Source organism: Pipistrellus hanaki (genome assembly GCF_964339955.1).
Source record: "Pipistrellus hanaki genome assembly, chromosome: 14".
In the NCBI taxonomy this organism is placed as follows: Eukaryota; Metazoa; Chordata; class Mammalia; order Chiroptera; family Vespertilionidae; genus Pipistrellus; species Pipistrellus hanaki.
This window is the reverse complement of record NC_140516.1, coordinates 48,479,407-48,500,850: the sequence shown is the minus strand read 5'-3', so window position 1 is coordinate 48,500,850 and position 21,444 is coordinate 48,479,407. Positions and strand designations below refer to the sequence as shown.

Here is a 21,444-nt window from a genome sequence, read left to right as displayed (position 1 = left end):
CAGTGTGACTTGGATGGTGAAAGGAAAGGAGTTAAAAGTCATGCTCTTGCTTAAAAACCTTTGATGACTTCATAAAGACTGCAAAATAGAAGCCAAATTTGCTCTGACATTCAAACCCTACATAATTTGGCTCAATCCAACTTTACTTTTATCTCCTTTCCTCCTGCAATGACCCTATTCAAACCACCCTCCAGCCATCCTGGTCGCAATTTCCCTACCCTCTGTTGGATTTCCAACTTCTGAGCTTTGGCCTCCTTCTGATGAAACGCCCTTCTAATTATCAGAGGCCAATGCAAATTCCATTTGCTCCAAGAAACTTCCCACGTTCCCCAGCCAGGATTAACCCTTCATCCCCTATTGACCTAGCATTGCCCATCTATGCTCAGTCTCAATCCTCTCCCCATCATTGGAGAAATCACTCCACCCACTAGCAGCTCAGAAGAGACAAGACGCGAGGGGATAAATGATAGGATTAGTGGAGCCCATCTGGGGTTTCTCCTCCATCACTTGAAAATGAAATAGCAGCCGAAAACGGTTTGGCTCAGCGGTAGAGCCTCAGTCTGCAGACTGAAAGGTCTCAGGTTCGATTCCGGCCAAGGGCATGTACAATACATTGGTTGCAGGCACATCCCCGGTAGGAGATGTGCAAGAGGCAGCTGGTCGATGTTTCTCTCTCATCGACGTTTCTAGCTCTCTATCTCTCTCCCTTCCTCTCAGTAAAAAAAAAAAAATAATAAAATGTATTTTAAAAAACGACTTTAAAAAAAGAAATTGAAATAGCAGGTGAGAGTAGGCACCGGAAACACAGAACCCTCGAGATTTGGGTGTAGAGCTGGTGCCTTCCAAAGCTGCCTGATGCTGAGGCTATGAGGAAGCAGGAACCAAGAGCCTTATGGAGGGAAATGGAACAGACTTGTAAAGAGATGTAGAGACAAGATTCTGCGTGTGGTTGGGTCCAGAAGGAATGAGAGGAAAGGAGGAATAGGGAGACGAGAGAGAGAGAGAGAGAGAGAGAGAGAGAGAGAGAGAGAGAGAGAGAGAGAGATGCCTTTCCCAGGTTTCTGAAAAATTTTGCAGCAAGACATTCTTTTAAAAATAAATATATAATTTTATTGACTTCAGAGAGGAAGAGAGGGAGAGACAGCAATGATAAGAGATGATTGATCAGCTACATCCTGCATGACATGACCCGCCCCGGGAATCGAACCCATGACCCAGGCATATGCCCTGACAGGGGATCAAACTGTGACCTTCTGGTTCATAGACACTCAATTATTGAACCATGCTGGCCAGGCACAACACACTCTTAACATCAGTTAAGTAGATATGTGTCTGCACCCTCCTCCACCTGGCGACAGGGATTCTGTCCTATTCATTCAGTATCTCCAGAACCCGGCACATGCTGGGTGCTCAAAAAGAGGGTGAATTTGAATTCTGACAGTTCACAAAAATGGTTTAATTTATCATTTTTAGGCAATCATCCTAAACTTCTCTGCTTTTCACCATATTTTGCTATACTTACATTATTTCATATAGGAATATATAAGTACATTTTTATTATGTTTGTTTTCATTCATCCGACTTCCAAACTCTCCATATTTACATGGCTTGGCCTGAAAGATTCAGAGTTTAGTAGCAGAAGTGGTCTATGCCTCCCTCTAGTTGGTGAGAATGCTTATCTTACATCTTCCAGTATTCAGCAGCCTTTACCCTTGAAATGGATACTTCCCATGAAGGCTGTTGGGGCAGCTTAATTTCAGTGATGTCATTTAAGCCTCATCAAAAGGTCAGCATGAAAGCTAAGTACCTCCTTCCTTCAAATACCTACACAGAATCATGGCTTTTCAGAGCCTGGGCCAAAGTTCTCAGACTCTGGAGTTTCTATGAACCAGCATTAATATTAAAGAAGAAGGGGGGAAAGAAGGCTTCTGGATTGATATTCTTCCAGGGAATGCCATGAAAAACAACTAAGCTTCTAGTAATGCAGCATCGCTTCCTGCAACGCACAAACCGGCCCCAACAATAAGGAATTTCCAGCTCCAAATGGCAACAGTGCTGAGGTTGAGAACTCCTGGATTAGCTGATGACTAGAGAAAGGCAAAGCAGCAAAGCCCCAAGTTGGCAGGCATGTGCAGGTGGAAACCATGGGATGACTGCCCAGGTGGGCTCTGATGGGTCAGCCGGTGGGGGGGCTAGACCGGTGAACCCAGACCTCGGTGGGATGGTGGACAGCGTCATCACCCACTGACATGCTGATTTTTAAATGGGATACACCACATAAAGTGCTTCACGCTGTGCCTGGAGCACAGTCAGTTCTCTATAAATAGCACCACTATTATTGTAAGTGTTCAACTAATGCTGCCATTTTTAACACAGGGGGGAAAGTATTTTTATCTTCCTGAAAGGTGTGCTGAGCTCCTTCATGGATTTGGAGTGCAACCCTTAGGAGACAAGGTTTGCCAGGGAATCAACTGCCTCTAGAATGGATTTCAAAGATTTGAGATTCCCAGAGGTAATCCATCTGGGGAGTACGAAAGAGGGGGGAGGTGGAGAGGAGAGGGAGGACCCCTTCCTGTGAAGAACAAACACCTCCCTTGTGGGTGAGGAGGTGGTGGAAAACTATTTTAAGATGTAGGACAGGTCAATATACAGCTTGAGGCTGTTGTATCTTATATCTCAGCATCATGAGGAACGATTCGTCCGCTCCACCCCATCTCTAGCTTCTGTGACATTTTCTACGATGGTGCATGGGTTTTATAAACTAGATTTTTGGTGGAAATCAAGGAAGGGTCTACATTTTCCATCTGTGTTGGGACAGTGGAGATCGGAGGCAGTGGCCCGGAAGCAGAGGCCAGGAGCCACAGGTGACCACTAGCCTCAAACTCCCAGAAATCCCAGTAGGGCCTAAGACTTCCTCTGGATGTGGAAGGTGGGATTAAGCCTAGCTCCTCAGCAGACACCTGTCTTCCACTGTCGTAAACGAGCCAGCTGGTATTACACCTGGACGTGAGTAAGATAAGACGGGCCTGGTTCCAGAGTTCTGCACCTGCTACCATTGGGTCAGGATGTGGCCAGACTGTTTTTGTTCTGGAATAACGCAGAGTCTAAACAAACCCTGGCTTAAAAATCTTGGAGGGCGAGTGATAGATCTGCACTGGCTCCTCAGAGCCAGCCACCACTGGTCTGACTTTTAGGTATGTAATATCTGAGCCTTGTCGGACTCTTGTAGGTAGAACTGTTTTTTGTGTCCTTGTAATTGGAACCATATAAGCATCTGTGATGTAACAACCAAACAGCATGAGGGCATAAGGAATACCAATGTTGCTGGTTAACCTGGCTTCGTTACCTCTATGGCTTTGGTCAAGATGCTCCCCTGTGCAAAATTCCCTTGTCTTTCCTGGCCCCCCACCCCCACCCCAACTTCCCCTTCCTGTGCATCAGAGAACCAGTAAGCCCCCTTCCAACTCTGGCAACCTCGGTATCATGACAGAGAAGTGACTAAGGGCTTGGGGTTTAGTATTAGACTCAACGGTGTCACCCCAGGCAACTTTGTTTGCCTCTGTGCGACAGTGTTTGCTTTTGTAAAATGCTTGGGGCAAGCAACGGCCACATGGATGGATGGACTCACGGTGGTAATGAATACACACAGGGCGCTCAACCCACTGCAAGAGCTTGATGGTAAGCCGTTACCCACCTTCCAATCGCCTGACAAATCCATCTCACTCATCTTTCCCATCCCAGCTCTTTTAGTTCCTTCTCATTTAAATCTTGAATATCCACTTGAGTGGTAAGTCTTATCTTGTTTTTATTTTTTGTTGTTGTTGTTGTTTTGTTTTGTTTTTTCTCTGTCCCTCCTTCCCAGGGCCCACCCTCCGCGGACGCAGAGAGAGTTGGATGGGTTGGTCAGCGACAGCATCTCCCAGACAGGCAGTCCTGGGCTTAGGAAGTCTCTGAATGGCCAGTGCTGAGCCTCGCCGCTGTGGCACTGCTCTGCGGAGGGAGCCGCCGCCGGACCCCATCTCCGGGGCGCGAGTGCAGAACCACGCTGCAGCAGAGGTAGCCCACGGGGACCGCGGCCAGGGCCGGGGGATGGGCGCCCTGGAAGATAACGGGGTGACCAGGATCCAGCACGCGCCACGCCGTGCACCCCCGCCGGGCTCTCTCATCCTCCCACCGGGGGCCCCCGCTAACCTCGCCCATGTCGACAGCCGCTTCCGAAGTGACAGCCACGTGGGCCGCGGGGGATGGAACGTTGGGGCGGGGGGCGGGAGGGTCCGCGCCCGCGCGTCGCGCGCCGGCTGCCCGGCGACGCCGCCGGGAGCGCGCACGCTACTGACGTCACGCGACATCCAGCCAATGAGCGACGGCTGAAGGGACGCGCCGTCCCGCCCCCTTGCGGCCGCCGCCGCCGCCGCCGCCGCCGCCGCCGGGGAACCAGCCAGCCGCCTTCGGGGAGCGTCTGAGGAGCCGCGGGCGGCTGCAGCCTCGGGCATCGCGCGGCGCCGGCCGGAGCCGCCGGACGAGGCCCAGGGAGCAGTTCGTCCCGACCCCGCCGCCCGATGTCCTCAAGATGGAGGCAGCGGCGGCGGCGGCGTGAAGAGAGCCGCGCGGTGGGCGCGGGAGCGGCGGCGGCCCGGGGCGTCCGGGCGGCGGCGGCGGCGGCGGCGGGGGCGGGATGGGGCTGCTGCTCATGATCCTGGCGTCGGCCGTGCTGGGCTCCTTCCTCACGCTCCTCGCGCAGTTCCTGCTGCTCTACCGCCGGCCGCCCGAGCCGCCGCCGGACGAGGCCGCCCGCGCGCGCGACGGCGTCCGCTACCTCAGGCCGGTGCCGGGCCTGTCCCTGCGGGAATACCTTTATGGCGGCGGCGGCGGCGGCGGGGCCGAGGAGCCGGCCGGCGGGGCCCCCGAGGGCGGCGCGGCCCCGGCCCCCGAGACCCCCGGGCCGCCGACGCGGGAGACCTGCTACTTCCTCAACGCCACCATCCTGTTCCTGTTCCGGGAGCTGCGGGACACGGCGCTGGCCCGCCGCTGGGTCACCAAGAAGATCAAGGTGGAGTTCGAGGAGCTGCTGCAGACCAAGACGGCCGGGCGCCTGCTGGAGGGGCTGAGCCTGCGGGACGTGTTCCTGGGCGAGACGGTGCCCTTCATCAAGACCATCCGCCTCCTGCGGCCCGTGGTGCCCTCGGCCGGCGCCCCCGCCGCCCCCGCCGCCGCCGCCGCCGGGGAGCCCGACGGCCCGGACGCGGGGGACGCGCTGCCCGCCGCCTCCCCGGAGGAGCTGGCCTTCGAGGCGGAGGTGGAGTACCACGGCGGCTTCCACCTGGCCATCGACGTGGACCTGGTCTTCGGCAAGTCCGCCTACCTGTTCGTCAAGCTGTCCCGCGTGGTGGGCAGGCTGCGCTTCGTGCTCACCCGCGTGCCGTTCACCCACTGGTTCTTCTCCTTCGTGGAGGACCCGCTCATCGACTTCGAGGTGCGCTCCCAGTTCGAGGGGCGGCCCATGCCCCAGCTCACCTCCATCATCGTCAACCAGCTCAAGAAAGTCATCAAGCGCAAGCACACCCTGCCCAGTTACAAGATCAGGTGAGAGGCGGGGGGGGGGGGGGGGGGGGAGGCACCCACAGGTGCGGGGGGCGGGGGGGAGGGGTGCTCGCTGCAGGGTTCCCGGCTCCGGCTGCCTGCTGGAGTGGGAAGGACAACGGCTTTCCCCCAGCTCCTGCTCGGCCAGGATCTCCCAACCCTGGCCCAGAGCCCCAGGGAAAGGCCATCAGCGCACCCCTTTTCCTGGAAGGGCGCTACTAGGAGCTGGGAACCCTCTTTTTTTTTTTTTTTTTTTTGCGTGTTCTTGGGCGCCCAGGGTGCTGTCAGTGTGGGTGCAAGCTGCGCACGGAGGGTGGAATGGCGGGAAGTCCACCCTCATCCCCAGGAGTTGGCTCTGGGGCTGCGGAGGAGCTGGATGTGGCTGCTGCATGGAGGCCACTTTGCAGCATCGCCTGGGCCACGTTGAGAGATCGCTCCTGGTCACGGAGTGCAGGCAGGAAGAACGTGCTGGTGCCCAGGACTGTTAGGTTTGCAGCTGCGGGCCTCTTGCAAGGACAGCTTTCAGGGCAGAAGGCGGTGGTAGCTTGTCAAGGAGAAACGCGTTGGGATACATATTGTCGCCAATGCTGTCTGCCCTTCTGGAGGTTCTGTAGGGCAGACCCACCCTCTGCCCCTCCTGTGCCACCTCTAGGGCTGCACGTTCCTCTCCCAGGACCTGACTCTCACCCTGCAGGTGGCATGTGAATGCTAGGAAGTGATTTTTAACTTCTAAAGCTCCCCAGTTTCTGGTGGCTTAATTTTATGTAGTATACTGTGTTGATTAAGGTACAAGGTTTGTTTTGGTTCATTTGGTGTTTGGGGTTTTTGTTTTTTGGTTTTTAATGCTATAGGAGGAGTGGAAAGGAAAAGGAAGTTTTGTAGGGCCAGACTTTGGTCTGGAAAGGATTGTTGTTGGAGTAGAAAGTGTCATGCATGGCTGTTTCTTCTAAATAATGGCTGGATATTTAATTTCACTTTAATTTTGTGTTCATTAAAATGTTTGACCCTTTTGGGTTTTCTCCTTTATCATAAAACTAGAGGCCCCGTGCAGGCAATCGTGCATGGCAAGGGGTGCGGGGGTTGGGAGTAGGCGGGGAGGGTCCCTCAGTCCAACCTGCACCCTCTCACAATCTGGGACCGCTGGCTCCTAACTGCTCGTCTGCCTGTCTGCCTCATTGCCCCTAACCACTCTCCTGCCTGCCTGGTCACCCCTAACCACCTCTGCCTCAGCCCCATTGTGGCTTTGTCCGGAAGGACATCCAGAATGACGTCTGGAAGGTCGTCCTGTTGACGGTCTAATTAGCATATTACCCTTTTATTATCATAGATTGTTATTATAGATTATCTCAACCTGGTATTTGCCCTATCTATTGCTGTTAGTGGAAGATGTCTATTTCAATCTAGATCACTAATTTTCTATCAGTCTCAAACATTAGTGACCAAGATAATGCAGAAATATTTATGTTTGGGTTTAGGATGGGTTATTGACTTGTGTATGTGGCAGATTTCCCTTACTAATTATGTCTTGTTTTAGGCCAGTGGTCGTCAAACCTCGGCTTGCAAACCACATGCGGCTGGAGAGCCGCGGTTTGCCGCTCTGTTGATGACTAATGAGTTTGCCGACCACTGTTTTAGGCTAATAGCCCAGACTAACAGCTTAAAACTAAAGCTGTCAGGTAGCTGGAGAAGTTTACTTTATAATGGAAATACTTCCATACATTTGCAGAGGATGGTGAACTAGTTGTTCACCATGTTTGATTTCTTGTTCTGTGAAGTTGAACATAGTTTATGGAACCTGCTTTAAGCTCTGTAACATAGTAAGTGACTAAATTATAAATGAATTCTATTGTTTGAGCAGTGAGAGGTTTATAATAGTGTGAGGTTAAGAAAGTCATAAGAAAACTTTTTGCAGATTTTGATATTCTATCATAGTGTTGGTTCTGATATTTTCTGGGTAACTCAGGTTTATTATTTGGGGGTTATTTGCAGAATAGTCAGTGGCAGTGAGGCTGCATATCATTTTTAGGATTTTTTTAAAACTTAGAATTCAGTTAAATCTGAAGGAAATTATGAATAGGAGTTATGAAACCATTAATAATAGGTCTATTACTTTGAAGGAACTTTATCATCTATCATTGAATAGCATCACTATTTGAAATACAGGTAAATTGCTTTCATTTACTTTATTGATATCTGAAGGATTTTTAAAAAACAGCATGCATTTGGTTATGTATATTTCAACTTTTAAACCTTAAACATTAAATGATCACCTCCAGAAATGTACACATTTGTGTTCTTTGTATTAGAAGGCATTTCAAAGATCAATCAGTAATTACTGCACAGAAGGTATTATTCAATCTGTAACTATTATTGTACACTTACTATGTGCTTATTGTTCTAGGAGGTGCTGGGGCTTCAATCATTGAGGGGCTTGAATTAGCTTACCTAGTAAGATTTAAACTACAATGTGATTGATTGGGATGAATTCACGAGGAAGCTGATTTTAGTTTAGTAAGAGAAAAAAGTGTGAGGATAAAAAGGACTGTTTTGAGGAATGTTGAGATCTCTTGTCTGTGTAGCTATTCCACCAGAAGTTTTTAAACTAGTGTTGTGGAATGGATTCAAATTTCAGCTAAGAGAATGAATTAAGACATATTTAAGATGTATAACAATTCTTATAATGAGAGTTAAAGTAGCTAGTGTTTATTCTTTTTTACACATTAGGGAATAGTGCTCAGAGTAGTTAAACAACTTGCTTAAAGTCACACAGCTGTCAAGTGATTAAACTCAGCTCTGATAAAGCCAAGCTGCCACCTTGTTCACAAGGGATTATATCTTTGGGCACTGCCCCATATAGCATTTCTTTTTTAATCCAGCAGATTTTGTTTCCAAATAGGTCTTGCTAGTTTATCCTTTTTAGCCATCTAATCTACTTAGAGGAGCTAAAACAGTAAAGAAAATTGTAGAGTCTTAGAATCCTTTGGCACTGTTATTATATATTATGTAACAGAAATAACTTGCCAATTAACATTGTTGTTACTTCTTCCCTCTGTTTGTTTTTCCATTTTCATGTTGTTAAGGGAAAGGTGGCCATCAGGATGGCCAGTTCCTGATGTCTCAGCTGGTGCTAAGGACCCAGCTGATTGACACTTCATTTTACCTATTTAACACAGTTTGTAAAACATTATATTTTTTAAATGAGTTTTAATATATACATTTTCTACATATTATAATTCTAATTTTACTAATATAATTCTAAATTAGCCACCTCAATACTAATAGTTTTGATTTTTTTATGTGTATTTTAAAAAATAATAAAGTACTGGCTGTTTTAAAAAATTAACCCAAAAATTAGTCTTCAAAAGAGAAAGACTACATGGAGAATCTGTGAGTATAATAGTCGTAGGGTGTTTAAGGTCTGGGATGCAGATATTTGAACTTCTTACTAAGGCTTCTGATTTTAGAGTATTATTGCTGTGTAGCTAGCACTGGTTATATACTGTAAGGCCAAATTCAGTGTGCAGATATATTTTATTTGGCCTGCACTATACAGTGTTTTATTGTTTGTTTCTTAATTGCCAACATTTGAAAATGGAAGTTTTTTCTGATTTGAATTTCTGGCTTCTCATGAAAAATTGGAAAATCTTGTGGCACCAGGACTGCATTCTTCATAGCAATAACAGGATGGAGAGATGGAGGCGAATAGCTGCAGAAAGCTTTTATGCATAGTTTATAGTTCCTACCTGCTTACTATGGCACTTGCCTGGCCTGTCTTCATATAAACTTGAAACTCTTACTATTGCTAGTCAGTGATAATTTTTATTCCTCTTTAAAGGTATTTTTGAAGGGACTTTCATTGAGCATTTTTGTTTACTTATTTTTAAACATATATTTTATTGATTTTTGAGAGGCAGGGAGAGGGATAGAGAGATAGAAACATCAATGAGAGAGAAACATTGATCAGCTGCCTTCCATACACCCCTACTGGGGATGGAGCCCAAAACCTAGCATGTGCCTTTACCAGGAATCGAACCGTGACCTCCTGGTTCATAGGTCGAAGCTCAACCACTGAGCCACACCAGCCAGGCTTAAGTTGTTTTGAAGTTAATTTTTTTTTAAATATACTTTATTGATTTTTTTACAGAGAGGAAGAGAGAGGGATAGAGACCTGCAACCAAGGTACACGCCCTTGATCAGAAGCGAACCTGGGACCCTTGAATCCGCAGGCACTCTATCCCCTGAACCAAACTGGCTAGGGCAAAAGTCATTTATTTTCATTGGCTACTTCCTGAAGGCTACCACTACCTACTGTTGGGGTGGGTATGGTGAAGGTGATAAAAATAGTTATAACACAGTTTTATGCTTTCTGGGGAAAACAAACAAAGCTCATTAAAATGGCACTTGAATATATTTAAGACCTTCAGATACATGAGAAACAGGAAGAGCAAGGATCAGTATCTCTGCTAAGGCAAACACCTGTTTACTATGTGTAGTATAATATTTTGTGACCTTAGGTTCCTTGGTGCATAAATATAATCCAATAAATTTTTATTGCTGGTTTTACTTCTTAAAAGTTGAGTTTTCTTAAAGCTGGTTTGAATTAATGTGATTTAGGCATTTAAAACACTTAGATGGGAAATAATGAATTGATCAACTAAATCTTTGCTTTAGAAATTTGATTTACACATTGAAGGGAGAATAATTATGAGGAGACTGTTAGATTCTAATCAGCAATGTACAGGTCTCTTGACTTTCAAAAAAAGCCCCAGTTTGTTCCTGAAAGTAGCCAAAGGAGATTATTATGAAATCAGTTGTATTGGAGGAACATGCCTAGTCAAACACTTAACATTGACTAACAAATATTACTAATGATCCTCCTATATAATAAAAGACTATCAGTTGCCATGATGTGCACTGACCAACAGGGGGCAGATGGTCAGTGCAGGAGCTGCCTCCTGGTGGTCAGTGTGCTCCCACAGGGGGAGTGCTGCTCAGCCAGAAACCAGGCTCATGGTTGGTGAGCACACTCCCATCTCTACTGCAGGTTGGTGGTAAGGAGTGAGGGGTCCTGGACTGCAAGAGGGATGTCTGCTGGCAGGCGAACATCCCCCAAGGGGTCCTGGGCTGTGAGAGGGCGCAGGCCAGGCTGAGGGGACCGCCCCCCCCCCCCCTTGGTGCACAAATATCGTGCACTGGGCCTCTAGTCTATTGTATAAGGCAGAGGCAAAGATAATAAAATCAGTTTACTAATTATATGCCGGATGTGGTGTGGGCAGTTCCATACACTTATTATCTTAATAGTGAAAACTGTACAGGAGATGTTGGTAATTTTTACAGATGTGGAAACTTGAGGCTTAGAGAAGTTAGTGACTTTCTGAAAGTCTCAAAAAAAAAAAAAAAAGAAAGAAAAAAAAAAGATCTGGACTCCCAAAGTCCATGCTGTCTTATTTTTGCAGAGATAGGGATCTACACACAAGCTGGTGTTAGGACCATGAGTTAAGAATTGTTTTTACATTTTTAAACTTTCACATTTAAAGTGGTTTAAAAGAGAAGAAGAGTATGAGACAGACCATATGGTTTCACAGATTCTAAAATATCTGGTCCTTTATAAAAAAAAGGTTTCCTAACCCTTGCTCTAAACGCTTAAAAAACAAACAAACAAACAAAAAAAACACCCTAAAACAAAAAATTGTGCTTAAATGCTTACCAAAAAAGGAGCACATATGCATATATGATGAAAGGTACTCTTTTTTTGAGAGTCCTTTCTTTTTGAAAAGCTAATGAAACGTGGGTATTCTGCAGGAAAATACATAATAAAATTTTCATTTAATTTCATGAAATTTATAGTCCCCTAAAAATCTGTTTAGGGTTCTTAGACTCCAGGTTGAGTAGTAAACAGAGACAGAAGGATTCAATTTTGTTGCCATACATCTAACGCTAACATGCTAAAATAAATATGAGGCTCTTCATAATTTTGCTGGTCTTTATAGAATGTATACTGGATTTGTGTAGCTCAGGCATTTCTAAAAAAAAAACAAAAAACCTTTATGCCCCCAAAAAGCATGACCTGTCATGCCCACTCCCCAATTAAGATTCCCTATAGCATGCTGAGACATATTGAATCAGTTGTTCGGTAAGAGTTTCTACCACTAAATACCTTGTTTAGAAGTTAAATACCGCCGAAACCGGTTTGGCTCAGTGGATAGAGCGCCGGCCTGTGGACTGAAAGGTCCCGGGTTCGATTCCGGTCAAGGGCATGTGCCTTGGTTGCGGGCACATCCCCAGTAGGGGGTGGGCAGGAGGCAGCTGATCGATGTCTCTCTCTCATCGATGTTTCTAACTCTCTATCCCTCTCCTTTCTTCTCTGTAAAATATATTTCAAAACAAAACAAAACAAAAAACATTCCTTTGTTCATTCCTAGAGTCAGGAACTAACAACGAACTTTGGCATTGCATCAGAGCACATCACATTTCATTGGAAAGTCATAAAGCAACTACCTGGTCATTGGCAGAAGTTTTACAGAGTAGTTTTAAAATCTCTCTTGCCACATTGCTAAGACTGGCATCAAACCACATACTTATTGCATTTGCACCAGGGAAGAATGAGGTGTGTTAATTACTTACCTTCATATGAATAGAATGCAGGTACCAAGTAGAGACTGCCAGCACCAAAGAACAGCTTCGTTCTTCTGGGTTGAGGCTATAGAGAAGTACTTCAGTTGTCTCTTCTGGTGGTGGAGCTTTGGAGTAATGTGTTCCTGACTTCAGCACTATTAAGGCCTTATCTTCCCTGAGTCTAAGTGTCCATAACTATAAAATGGAAATGTCTATCTAAAAGAGTGTAATAAATGTCTCTTATATGAAACCTTCTGAATAAATGTATCTTTCCTTTAGTACCTAATTGAATATACATATTTATTGATTATGCTACATTTGCCAGACATTTTTCTAGAGATATTTCAGACACTTGACTAGATAGATGTTAGACATTAGCTAGGCAATGTATTACAGATGTTTCCCTTTCAAATGAGTGATAAGGATGTGAGGGCGATCTGGCTGTGACATCTGTCACCCCATTGATCGCCAGGGTTGATTCGGCTGATCTGGCTGGCTAGGCGGGTGTCCCCCTCCTCCCTCACCGATCCATGTGCGTCCCTCCCGAAGCTGCGCGCTCGGTCGAAGAGGACGACTTTCCCCCAAGAGGAGAGGACCGGTCTTCGGTCAAGGGTATACGAGTAGCTGCGCTCCCCTGCTAGAACCTCCAAACAAGCTCTCAAATGAGTGATAAGCTCATTGAAAAAAAATTCAATTAGAAAATATGAAATATCAAAGTGAAAACTCGCTTATAATGTCTTTAAAGGAAACCTAAATTTAGAAACTATGCATCCATGTTTTTTCTAAGTGTATTCTAGTTTATTAAATTTATATGGACAGAATCATAGTTGATACCTTGCTTTTTATGTTAATATATTGCTTTTTTTTTTTTTTAACTATATCTTGGGTTTTCTAAATATACCTACTTCATTTGTTTTAATAGGTACTTAGAATTACATTGATCAGAAATACCATAAGGTAACCAATTTGATTGTTTTTCATTAATATAAATAATGATGCCATAAACATTTTTCTCCCTATATATTTATGTAGATACTAGGTTTTTTCTTTACAGGTTTTTTTAGTTTTGTTGTTGTTGTTTTGGCTAGGTGTTTGCAAATATTATAGTATTTAGGTGCATAAAGAAGTTAAAAATGTACTCCTCCCCTTTTTACTTTTATCCCCCTGAAAATGCTAAGACTGAGGTGTACACTTTGAAACACATATACAAACTTCTTCTCTATATAGGAGGTGCCTCTCTCTCTGTCCCTCTCTGCATCTCCTCCTCCCTTTCTCCTTAATAATCAAGTGGGGGAACATAATATAAATGTGACCCTCCAAAATGGCTCTGTAAGTGTAACATGGACATTCCTCCAGCAATATGTATGGGTCTAATTCATTTGCTGCTCCACATTCCTGGCCATTCTATTTTCTCTTTCTCTCTATTCTCTGATGTTGTCTTCTATACTCTTCCTCTCAGTCTGTTCGGGCCTCCTTGGTTGTCCTCCCACACCCAGCATACACCCATCACAAGGCTTTGGCTAGTCCTTTTTTAGGAATGTTTTTCCTGCAGGTAGCCAAGGAGCTCACCCATCACTTTTCAGGTCCCTGCCTAAATACCACCTCTCAACTGTAAAGCACATTAGGATTTTAAGTGCAGTCATCCCCCCCTCCCCCCAAGCTTTTTATTGATCTATAATATATATATATGCATGTGCATGTGTGTATTTGTGTGTGTATATATACAGAAACTTCCCAAACCCCAAATATACACTTGATAAATTTTCACAAAGTGAATTCAGCCATATAACTTAAGTACTGGGACTTTGAATTCAGGCTATCTAAAGAATACTCATATTCTTTAAATTTCTTAAACAAAATATATGAAACTTATCTTATTTAACCTATTTTTTAAAAAATATGTTTTTATTGATTTTAGAGAGAAACGAAGGCAGAGGGAGAGATAGAAACATTGATCGGCTGCCTCCTGCATGGCCCCCATTGAGGGAGAAGCTCAAAACCCAGGCATGTGTCCTGACCAGGAATCAAACTTGAGGCCTCTTAGTGCAGGGGTGGATGCTCAACCACTGAGCAACACTGGCTGGGTTTATTTAACTTTTTAATGGTTTATGGTTGTCATAAAGATAGGTTGATGGCATGTAATACAAAGCTCATTGTAAAATGAGTACTGAAGAAGAGTCCTCCTCCTACGCACGCATGCACACACGTACAAACACGCGCACATTATGCTGATTGAAGTCTCCCACGGTTGATAACGCTGACTTGAAGGTCTGTGCGGCACCTTATGAAGGTATTCTCTTCTCCTCTCATTTCCACACACAAGCAAAAACAAAACATGAGTGTGTTTGCAACCTTCTCTGACACTCCAGGAGCCTTGATTTTTAATTACACATCCCCAGGAAAGGTCAATATCAATAAACTGTAGGTAATACTTTTCTTGGACTAGTATGGAATAACAATAAAACTTATTTCCACTGGTCTGGTGCATGATTACCAATTTTTATGTAATCAGCAGAATGTATTTCTTTTTTATCTTATCATGGACATTGGGTATTTATGCCCATGATTTCTTCATGAATTGTATGGAGAACGAAACTGTTGATATGGTGGATGGAGTACTTAAATGTCTGTGCTTTGATTTGCATTATAGTATTGGTAAAAGAACTAGAAAATTTCCCACTTCCCAGGATAATTAGTTCTTGATGGTAGGTACTTAAAAACAAAAATGCTGTGATTAGCACAGATAAAAAGTGTTTTAGTTGGGTTTATTATTTTGTATTAGGTACCTGTTAGGTGTACTTGGTTTGTTGATAAGGTATATACCATTTAGAGCAGGTTTGTGACATAAGTATATTTACAAATTAGTATTTCTTTTAGGATCAACTCTATATTCTACCTATATAATCTGTATAAGTGACTATTTTTTTTCCCTGTAAAACCTTAGATATAATTTCAGTTTACTAGCTGGCTACAAGAATATATTTTGAAAAGCAACTATATTGTTCTTAGATATAACTATTTCATACAGATATCAGTATCAACAAAATAGTCTATCTGCTGTTTGTTACATGCCAATTTGCATACAGTAAATAGTCGTTCATGAATGCCAGATTATACACATACTTAATACTAGGGATGATTGTGGTTGCTGACTACACAGTCCTGCTAACTCTTAGTCATTTGGTCAAACAAATAAATAATTCAAAGCTTTTAGTTCTGTGAAACTTGCTTGAGGCTAAAGTAAGAGTTATTCTGTTATAGTTAATGTCATTGTATTTTTATAATGCATTGAAAATCTTATTTTGTTCTCACCATTAAGTATAATATTATTTTCTGTGATATTTAGGACAGGTGATGTCTAGTTTATTTTAATATTTGAAAAGTTTATCAGTTCTCAGTATTTAGCTTTAGATTTTAATCAGGACTAGAATTGCAAACTCTTGACATGGAAGAATTTAAAATATGTTTGTAGCCAAATTATGTGTCTAATTATAGGCCATTTTTTTTAGTAAGTTGCTTACTCAAAATATTTAGATAAATTACTCAAAATATTTGAAGTTTTTGTACTATAGAGTTAGAATTTGTACTTAGTTATTTCAAGATTCCTGTCAGTCAACAGACTATGATTATAATTGTTGGAGTCTTGGGGATACTCTATGCTCTTAAGGTTTCTCTTGAAAGTAATTCAGCCTCTTGCCCTGTAACAATAGGATTACATCATGAGGAACTTCTGCTTTATTCCTGGAATTACTATTGATTTGTTGCTTTAGTGTTTCCTTGGACAAATTGTGCAACTTGTTATTTTTGAGACTTAGTAAAATAAAAACCTAAAGCTGTTAAAGTCCTTAGATAAAATAATTAATGTAAATGTAAGGTAGTGTTATTATTCACTTCTCTTTTATTTTTGCATAGGTCACATGCAGAGATGTGGTTTTTTTTTGTTTTGTTTTTTTTGCAAATATGCAGGTACAAACATCTTTAAAATATTTACGTTGAATAAGTTCAACTTTAGGAATTAAAAACTAAGAGAAGCAGAGATACTAGTATAGATAAAATTAAAAATCATTTAACTTCAGAAGGTGCTTTGTTACTTATATTTGGATAGGGAAAAATGAGGAGAAAGTTGGGACAGTTAAAGTATTAACTTTTTCTCATTTCTCTTGTTCTGATCTTTTGCTGTTCCTTACCTCATACGTAGAATAGATTTCTTGTCCGTTTGGTACATTTAACTTGCTTTAGGAGACCAGTACTCTGAATTATAGACTTTATTGTTCATTGTATTTACCATAGTAGGGAGGTAATAATTTTGTCTTAAGATGTTTTCTCTACCTCCATCCACTAGACTTCAGAAGAGATTCCATTTACTGAGTAAATGTTTGTTATCATCTTTGTCCAGGGCACTATTCACTCTAAAGAAAATTAGTGCTGAGAGGGAATAAATGATGTACTAATCCTAACCCTAACCCACATAAAAAATGGTTCTTTGGAGTCCTTCCTATTTTCTAAAAATGTATAGGGATTCTGTGAACAAAGTATTTGAGAACTGGTCTAACTTGAAGTTTACTTATTTTTACTATATGTAAAGGAGATGTTCCTGTTGCCTCACTTGGCAAGTCAGCTTTCATAAATATTAGATACATAATTTTCAGTTGGTTTATAGTATTGCTTGTACACCTTGGTGTTGTAAAGAGCACAGGGTTGAGTATTTCAGTGCAGTTTGACTGTACCATTTACTATGTGATCACGGAAAGCCACTTCAACTTTCTCATCTTTAGTTTCTTTATATATAAAATAAGTCTATATATTGTTATGAGTCATGAGAATCAGGGGTATATATGAAAATATGTAATTTACAGAAATGTATAAAGTGGTAGCTTTTATGTTCACTTATTTTAAAGGCATGTGTTGGGGGAGCTGGCAAAGAGGAATACGAGGAGTTTGGATTTGAAGACAGTTCTAATGGTTCTGTCCCCCCTCCCCTCTATTTTTTTTTTTAAATTTTGTTAAAACTGAAAATTTTAATTTAATTAATCATAGGCTATGGTCAGAGGCCCTCATGTTGATGGGTCATGCTGAAAATAAGAGATATGAGATTTATCAGATATGGTGAAGAGAATTACTTTGGTTCCCTAAGCAACTCATTTGATACTTTATCTCTAGTGCACAGGATATCAGTTAACATTGACTCACCTTTGAGTCACCAGCTATTGAGTTATGTTATGAGGACCTGCAGCCCTATTATCACTCTTTTGTTCAGCGTTTATATAAAACCACTTCAGAAAATTGTGAAGCATTTTAGATATTGATTATTCTATGCAGAATTAGGAGTTTAGATAAAAGTGGACATTTCTTATTAATTAGAGGATATATGGGAGAGTTGGGGTGAGATTTTGTAGCAATGTTTGCTATTAGAATAGATTTCTTGTCCGTTTGGTACATTTAACTTGCTTTAGGAGACCAGTACTCTGAATTATAGACTTTATTGTTCATTGTTTTTACCATAGTAGCTATTCTTGTTCTTAGTTTCATATCTATTCTGGAATACTTTTTTTCTCCTTAGGAGTACAGAAATTAAAATCATTTTCCCAAGTATGAACTTTGTCAGCATAGTGCACACCAAGGAATTCTGTAAATAGAACAATTCTCCATTGCTTTCTGTAAGTCAGGGTCTTAATATTCAGTTTAATGTAATCCTTAGTAACAAAACTTAATGGCTTAGGTAAAAAGGTGATAATTAGGGCAGGGAGGCATATTGCTTAGTGTTAATTTGATATCCTCACAAAGGACACAATATTTTAAAAATTAACTAGTATGGTGACTGAAATTATGCTCATGTGGAATCTGAAATCTTAGGAAGACAGAGGGTTGTAACCTTGAGCATCATACATGGTGAATGCTGAGTTCTGAAATGATTCCTTGTGGAAGGGAAGGCATTTGCCGCCTAACATGTCTCTAGGAGACTAGCCTTAAAGTAGATAAATAGAAAGTTTGATAGGAAATATTTCTAGAGCATCCCACTATACCAATATGAAATTTCTCATATATCTATAATAATAAAACCATAATATGCTAATTAGATCGGACAGCCAAACAACCTTCCGGATGTCCTTCCAGATGAAGCCATGGTGGCGGGATGAGGCAAAGGCATTTAGGGGCAATCAAGCAGGCAGGTGAGCAGTTAGGGGTGATCAGGCAGTCAGGAAAGTGGTTAGGGACAATCAGGCAGGCAGGCAGGTTTAATAAACTGATGCTTTCAAAGTCCAAATAGCTTGCCCAAGGTCTCAAAGCTAGTAAGTGTTAGAACCAAAATTCAGACCCAAATACTGACTCCAAAATTTGTGTGCTTAACACTTCTTTAAATTGCCTTGTCAGGAAAAAGCTGAGAAGTGAAGGATGCTACGAGCTTTTTATATTTCATGTAATCCTGATCATAGCACTGTGAGGTAGAGGTGTAATTAGTATCCTCCTTTCGTATATAAGGAAACTGAGGCTTAAAATCAGAATTTGTTTGAGGTCATATTGCTGGGAGGCAACAGAATGGAACTCCAAGCTCAAATCTTTGTTTTCAGAGTCTGCTATTAACCACCGTTCCCTAATACCTATCGTGTTTTTCTTTTCCTCCTGCATTTCACAATTTAATTGGGAGGAGGGGTTGGTCTGGGAGAGCTAGAGAGAGACAGGAATGTAAACAGGGTGATGGATGGCATAAAAATGTGTATGAAGTGCTTTTAGAACACAGAGGGAGCAATTACCAGATGGCAGAGGAGGGGGGACAGGTTACAAAGAGGGGTGACTGAAATAGAACTTGAACAGTGAAAAGGAGCTTACCATGTAGGCTAGTTGGGATCAGAGTGGTTAGCAGGCAGTCTCTTAGGAGAAATACTACAACAGTACTAACCTTACTAAGTATGGAGGAGCTTGGTGTATGAATTGTCTTTTAAATGTAATATCAATTGAATTGTCTAAGTAAAATTGAGCATTTGAAATTTAGACTCATGGTTTACCAATATATATAGGAAATTAGGAGTATTTTGAACCACTGATACTTTGTTTTCTTTATAGCTTACATCTAGTTTTCTATAAGTGTACTGTACTTTATATAATGTGCATGATAAAATTATGGCTAATTGAGGTTTTGTTATTATATTTAAATGCAGCAGGTGAACTCATATTTAAAGGAATACTGAGATGCCTCTAAAAAACAATATATAAAGAAACATTTTGGTCACCTGATTGATTTGATTTATATATTTGGTTTCGGAGAATTTAGAGCACAATTATGTTTGCTAGTGTCTTATGTGAGACTAAAAGGCAAAAAGCACACAGAACTCCCAATTCCCTGTTTATAGCTGCCTGCTCTACATTCTTCCTTAGGCAGAATGTAGTGTTGTTTATATTCTCTGAGTGCCTAACTTTGGCCTCTCTGTTCCTAAGTAAGCATAATTGCTGAAGTTGTTAAGTGACATTTGAGCTGTTAAAGGACAGTTAAGCTTTAGGCACAGGGAGATAGGATGGAAGGATAGTGTAGGTGGGAGAAATAGCAAAGGGGCAGATGTAGGGTATTGTGCGACATCTTTAGAGCTTCAGTGAGGAAGCCAGTATGTCAAAAGGTGAGCAGAGAAAGAAGAAAAGCAGGATTTGTGTGTCTCATTACATGCCAAGATCTTTACTAAGTGTTTCACATCTGTGGACTCTCCGGTATAGATGTGGTTTGTTTATAAATCTTAAGAGATGTGGTAAGTCGTGTGTGGTAGCTTTTTATAAAGAGAAAGAAAATGTTTTTTATTTTAAAAATATTCTTTTTAAGAAAAGGAAACGTAATTTCAGAAATCACAACATTCTAACTAATCACGAAAACCTGAACCAGGCCAATGGGAAACATAGAAGAACAGCAGAAGAGATGTTTTAGAAATATTACGGAAGGGAATGGAGGTGAATGGAACTCACTGATTGTAAAAGGTAACTTCAGATGTCTATGAATTTAGTGGTGCCAATGAGATAAAACAGGAGAGGAGGAACAAGTCTGAAGAAAAGGAGTTTAATTAAACTTTAAGCATCAATACATGAAACTTACAAAAGCAGTAAGATCAACTGTTGCTAAGGAAACTATAGAAGAGAAGTAAGAGAGAACCCAGGTTGTTTTAGTACAGAGTACAAACCTATTTCTTTATTATGGACAATTTTAAACTTAATCAGAAATTAAGAGACTAGTTCAAAACCCCATTATCTGTAATCAGATAATTAACTTGTGGCCACTTTCAATCATCTGTATCTCCCTACAGTCTCCTCTCCTGATTATTTTGAAACAAATCTCTAGGAGTTGGGACTATCCTATCTTATATAATAAAAGCCCAGCGATTGAATGGCAGAACAACTGGTCAACCAGTCACTATAACACGCACTGACCACTAGGGGGCAGATGCTCAACGCAGGAGCAACCCCCTGGTGGTCAATGCACTACCACAGTCGGAGCGCCACTCAGCTGACCAGGAGGAGTGGCTGCTTCCACTGCAAACCCCAGCCGGACGGGTAGGAACCTGAGCTGTGGTCATCTCCTCATTGACCAAGCCCCTCTGGGCTCCTGCAGGCTGTGCAGTGTTGCCACCACTGGGCTCTCAGAGCTGACCTGGGAGGCAGGTTCGTGGCTACTCAGGACTGAGGCCTATTCCGCTGCCTCTCAGTGCTATTGTCCCTGGGCCTGGCCCCGACTAGGTCTCATGGAGAGCCAAGTGCTCTGGCTTCATGGAAGATGCCAGACCAGAGTGTACCTGCCAGGAGGGCAGGTCCACAGACACTTGGCTGACGAGGATGAGCAGGCTGAACCCCACAGGTCATGCCCCCCACCAGTTCACGAATTCTGTCTACCAGGCTTCTTTCTAACAATCTCTACAATTCTAAATGTGTTACTTTCATAGTACCTTCCCTCCTTGACAACCTCTGCTTGAATATTTCCAGAGAGAAAGCATGCAATGCAATGCAATGAGCTAATTGTGTTTTTGTTTGTTTGTTTGTTTTGTTTTACTAGCTCTAATTGTTAGAAATTTTTCTCTTTTATTGAGCTGAAAATTCTAACAGTCTTAGTACTTTGCCAAGGACACACAAGCCCATGGTGAAGTCAAGAAAGGATTTAGACCTCAGAATATTTTTATATTGAGTTTGTAGTAAACCCTTTTTCTCTAAAGATCATAGTGTTTGCAAACAGTTTTTCTGCTACCATGTGTGCAGGGTGCTCATAGAGCAGTCTTGAAG

The 21,444-nt window shown here is 42.5% G+C and overlaps 1 protein-coding gene across 1 annotated transcript in view; it reads left to right on the top strand.

Annotated features, from left to right (window-relative positions):
* Window positions 1-4,401: 4,401 nt before the first annotated feature.
* The window catches only part of PDZD8 (PDZ domain containing 8), a 52,376-nt gene continuing 35,333 nt past the window's right edge, over window positions 4,402-21,444 (top strand). The window contains exon 1 of the mRNA XM_084904121.1: window positions 4,402-5,583. Within this exon, the coding sequence (XP_084760247.1) occupies window positions 4,676-5,583 (908 nt within the window). The 5' untranslated portion in view covers window positions 4,402-4,675. The remainder of the gene's footprint in view (window positions 5,584-21,444) is intronic.